This window comes from Ixodes scapularis, unplaced genomic scaffold (genome assembly GCF_016920785.2).
Source record: "Ixodes scapularis isolate PalLabHiFi unplaced genomic scaffold, ASM1692078v2 PGA_scaffold12__126_contigs__length_90152505, whole genome shotgun sequence".
Taxonomy (NCBI): Eukaryota; Metazoa; Arthropoda; class Arachnida; order Ixodida; family Ixodidae; genus Ixodes; species Ixodes scapularis.
The window spans coordinates 86,576,032-86,581,433 of NW_024609838.1; the positions used below are offsets into that span (position 1 = coordinate 86,576,032).

At 48.6% G+C, this 5,402-nt stretch overlaps 1 protein-coding gene across 1 annotated transcript; it reads right to left on the reverse strand.

The window, feature by feature from the left end:
• Nucleotides 1-2,840: 2,840 nt before the first annotated feature.
• Nucleotides 2,841-3,818, reverse strand: LOC115324124. The gene is given in 2 exon segments (XM_029984639.2): nt 2,841-3,554; nt 3,711-3,818. Coding segments are annotated over 2 exon segments (822 nt in total).
• Nucleotides 3,819-5,402: the final 1,584 nt, after the last annotated feature.

The window sequence follows — 5,402 nt, forward strand, 5'->3', positions numbered from 1 at the left end:
ATAAAAACGTACCCACTAAATGACCAGTTGTCATTTGAATCATTCGCCCAATCTGCATAACAAAAACCTTGTACACAGCCTCTTGTTTTCGTGTATGTGAGGGTATACTTCTGTGTCTGTTGCACATACCTCAAAATGGGCTTAATGCCGTTCCACATCCGCAAGGTGGGATGTTCACTGAATTGGCTCATAGAAGTGGTTGCGAATGCCAAGTCTGGCCTTGTGCCTCCTGCTAAGTAAAGAAGTGCTCCAACCGCTCGTCGGTACTTGGGCTTCAACTCCCTCTCTGTTTAGGCAGTAGTAGATCTCTGAAACTTCACTCCAGGATCAAGCGGTGATGCCGCGTCTTTAGCACTTGTCATACCAAATGACTCAAAGATTTCTTCGGCGTAAGCTGTTTGGTTCAATGTGAGTGCTTCACCTTCATGTCGTACAACTCTGATTGACAGGATGTGGCTAACCTCTCCGAGGTCCTTGATGTATAATCTACGTCCAATGCTTCTCTTGAAGCTCTTGATCGCCTCTTCGTCCTTTTCGAGAATCAGGTCCTCCACGTAGACACCTACAATGATGTCCCCCCCCCCCCCCCCACCCCCATGGCTCAAAGTACACGCATAGATTCGGCTTGGACCGAGAAAACCCTTCCGTCTTCAGAAACTTGTTCAGTGGTTCCACTCCCGTCCGGATTGACGTAGTCCAGACAGGCTCTTCTTCAAGAGAAATACGTCGTCCTTGCAGTCCTCGTAATTCGCAGGTTGTTTCATGTACACGGTCTCCTTCAATGTCCCATTTAAATATGCAGCAGTGATATTAACTTGATGAATCTCCCAGTCTCTTCCAACTGCGACTGCTAACAGTGTTCGGATAGACTTGAGCTTCAACACCGGCGAGAAGGTCGCCTTGAAGTCATTTCCTTCTATTTGAGAATAACCACAGGCAACAAGTCAAGCCTTGTAACGCTCAAGGTCACCATTTTGATCGAACTTTTTCTTGAATACCCACTTGCATTTGATGACGTGTTGGTCCTTTGGTTTTGGAACCATTCCTCATGTGTCATTTTTCTTCAGGTTTTGTAGCACCTCCTGTATGGCTTTTCTCCATTCCTGCGCATCGGGCATTGAGAGTGCTTCCTCCACTGTTTGAGGATATACTAAGCTGCTTGCCTCGTCAGACAACAGGTACGAGAGGGTTTCGGAAGTTGCTTCTTCACTACCATCCTCTCCGAACGTCTTAAAACATAACACATTGGTGGTCTCTTACACTTGAGGAGTAGGAATATCTTCCTCTTCCGAGATCTCGTTTTCGTCGCCAGTAGGGGGTACCATCCTCACTTCTCTCTTCCTCTGGTTGGATCTCTTCATCAACAGTGACTGTGGTCCGGTCTACAGCACAGTCTCCGCCTTCCTCAGTGAGTCGACCTCCAGCCTCAATCTTGCATGGGAAGCTGTTTTTGTCGAAGGTCACGTCACGACTGACGAAGAACTTATTGTTGCGCCAGTCCCAGAGCTTATAGCCTTTTACTCCCTTTGGGTAACCCACCAGGATACGCTCCACTGCCTTTGGGTCGAGCATTGTCTTCCTGCGCTTGTTGTTGTCAACCATCCATACCTTGCATCCGAACGCTCTTAGGTTGCTCAACTTGACCTCTCTGCCAAGCCATAGGGCTTCGGACGCCGCCCCGTCAAGGGCTTTCGATGGACACTTGTTTTGTTGCGAATGTGTGATGCATTCACCACAACATCAGCCCATAGTTCTCTTCTGATGCCCGATTCAATCAGTAGGCACCTCGTTGTGTCCAGCAACGATCGGTTCATCCTCTCACCACCCCATTTCGCTGAGGCGGTCTGGGCACCATCAGCTGTCGCAAGATACCATGCTTAGCAAGGTATGTGGTGAATTCCAGGCTGATGTATTCACCTTCGTTGTCACTGCGTAGCATCTCCACTTTCGTTTTGCGAAGGTTCTCGACGATTTGTCTGCATTGGTGGAATCTGTCCAGCACTTCATTTTCGTCTTCATTGGGTACACTACAGTGTATCTGGAGTAGTCATCAATGGACGTTACAAAGTAGTTCGACCCTCCCTTCAAAACACGGGTGATCATGCCAACAACGTCCGAGTGAACCAGGTCCAATGGGGCCTTAGCCCTCGTTCCACCAGTCTTCGGAAAGTTGTTTCTCTTCAATTGGCCGAGTGAACACGTCGAGCACTTGGCGTCTTCATTGCTTCTCCCACTTTCGCAGTTTTTCGACAGCTTCATGGTGGAGATGACCGAGGCGTCGATGCCACAAGGCAACGTCTGTCGCCTTTGCTAACTTCAACGTTGCACACGACTCACTCACGCTGTACAATTTACCGTCACACTTTGCTATGAGAATCAGTTCACCATTGGCTTCACTCACTTTAGCCGTTCCGTTGCTGAAAGTCACGTTCACTCCACGTTCCTAAATCTTCCCAACTGAGAAGAGGTTGCCGCCCAAGCTGGATACGTAACGGACATCTCTAAGCTCGATGGGAATGCCACCGCTGTCTTTCGAGAGTTCAATCTCGACTTGTCATTTCCCGAAAATCTCCATTACTTCCTTGTTTGCAGCCTCAGCCGGCGAGTAGCAGGACTGGAAGCTGGTGAATTTGGCTGTTTGACGTCATGTGGTCAGTTGCTCCACTGTCAGGGTACCAGATGTGTGACCTTGACGAACTCCCACCTCTGGCACAGAGAGCCTTCTTCAGTCAACTTGAATCTCTTCTTCTCAGTGAGCTGCATCCTTCGTCATCAGGACCCTCTTTGCATTCTCTGGTGATGTGTCAAAATTTTCCGCACGCAAAACACCGGACTCGTCGTTACGGTTCAGAGGATCTCATAGCAGTGCTAGTCTCTTCTTTCCTTGCAAAATGTTCTTGCCCATTAAATCTATGGAGCTGACTGCTCTGTGTATTGGGCTTGCTCTTCGTCATGAGGGCCTTGATTTCTTCACTCTCACTCAGTCTGTCATCTTCACATTTGATCTGCCGCTTTTCTTCCACCAGCAGCCTTGCTTTCACTTTCTTCGTCGTGAGCGTTCCGTCGTCTTGCTCAAAATTTAGGATAAGTGGTTCATACGCTTCTGGCAAGCCCATCGGCATCACCAGTGCCACTTCCCTGTCGGTGAAGGCGTATGCTGACGTTGAAAGCTTCCTGTGTAGGATCATTATTCGACCCAGGTAATTCGTCATGGTTCCGTCTGGCTTAATTTTGGTGTTGAAAAAGTCTCATCAACTGAAGAGCATGTAGTACTTTAAATGTATCTCTTCCAGTGTATCCCAGGCCTCGTGAGCTGTCGAACATTCCTCAATGTCGTCCAGGTATGCGTCTTCTACTACTAGGAACATCAATATCAAAGCCTTATTATTGATCTTTCTCTCGTCGTTCGTCATTTCTCTTCCACTATAGCCAGGCTCGATGGCCTCCCAACAGCCTTTCTGGACGAGAGCCGCTCTAGCTGGAATCGCCCACGCATGGTAATTTTCGCTTGAGAGTTTTTGTATCTTGCATTCGTCCAGCACGCCATCGTATCGCTTTGCGTCGTCAAGAGCAGTTCGAAACAGGCTTACCGCGATGAACTTGCGTTTGGTTCCCGTTTCGCGTCTCGTGGCACCCAGCGAAGCAAGAATACACGTACTGGTTTGGCGGCGTCTTTCACAAACCGTCGAGGCAGTTTTTGCTTAGTTCACTTCTTTTGCAGCACAGCCGAGCTCGTTATCCGCGTTTCCAGTTCCAGACCAGCGGCATGGTTTCTCGTCGGCGCCTTCGTCGTAGTTGAGTCGCTCCTCAGAGGACATTAATGTCGCTCACCACATTATGCACCGGCATAGCGTCGTCCTGGGCCCATAACCTGTTGGTTATTGAGTATATGCTGGGTCGCGGCGCGCAATGGGAATAAACGTAATGCCCGGTGAGGAGAGAGGAGGCGTAGCCTTCATTGCGTCACATCGCGGTTCTATTAGGACTAACTTCGAACGATGTGAGAAGAAGAAGAAAACACAGCGCACAAAAAATAGAGCTCTTGCGCGCTCTATCTGGTGGTAGTGCACGACACTTGCTAACAGCGTCGTACTTGAGGTTGTCCATTAGATCGCCCTAGACGTTTTTCTAGACGTCGTCCTCGAGGTCGACCAAGACATCCTCTTTGATGTCGTCCTAGAAAGATGTCGTCCTCAACGTCGTCTTAGACGATTTTCTCTAAGTAGTGTCGATTGGTCACGTAGGCTACCAAAAGCGTAGGTGTGGTCGGCTTCCCAAGATTAGCCAAACTGAGATTAATTCTACTTTTATCGACGGAAGTAAGAGTAATTTCGGTCCGTAATAATGATGGCAATGTTTTAAATACGCGATGACTTCAAGCTTCCACTATACATGATCAAACTTGTCACTGTTGGTTCGAACACACACCATCGAATTTATCGTTAAAGAGTAATAATCCTTACTCTGACCACAAAGATGGGAACTATAGAATGACGTCACTCAACGAGTCTTCACACTACGAGCCCAAGCACGAACCTCTCGCTTGAAAGTCCGTCATGGCCGTTCGTGAGTTCATACAAAGCGAAAGGTTTTAATTACAGAACTTTTGGTGTAGACTAAACATACTTTCGAAAATTACACGCTGTACTGTTCTTCGGCGCCGCTCAGTTGGAACACCCCTAAGCAGGGGCGTCGAAGCGGAGTGACAGGAAGGGGGCCCATTCTCCCCACCCTCTCCCCGGTGGCGTCTTTTTGTCTGTATGTGCCGGTGCCGCTCTTACCTTGTTGTGGGGCGCTGGGACTCGTCAAGCTGCAGACCTGCAGCTTTTTTTTCCAGCGCCCCTGTCACAAAGGTACCGTTTGTGGCAAAAATAAACGAATTTGAATTTGAATTTGAAACAGGGGGCAAAGGGGGGAGTTGATTGCCCTGAACTTGTCGCCCCGCATCTTTGAAACACCACTGACGTCACTAGACACACCGCCTCTGCATGACCCCGGTAGCGTTGGTCACAGGGGTGGCAGATGAGCTCTACAGCCGTGTACACTCCGCCCGGCTCCAGAATATCAAGAAGTTCAATCTTCGCCTCGATACGAAGCGAAGCCTTTGGACTCAAATAACTCCTTCCAAAAGTTGTGAAACGTTAATTTGTCGTCATCAATAACTTTCACAAACGACAATCTTGCAACAAGAATGTTCAGAGTAGACTTGGGTCAATCTAGGCAGTAATGACTCTAACGCGGAATAGGGATGTAGGGACACGCGGGCGTGACGTCATCAGTGCAGCCGTTCAGTGGGTTAGCCCTATGGTGTTGCTCGCGTGCGCTCCTATAAAGCTCGCTACAAGTTTGTGTTGCAGAATCTCGCTAGAATTTAAGCACCGATAGTTTGAATAAGTGACATC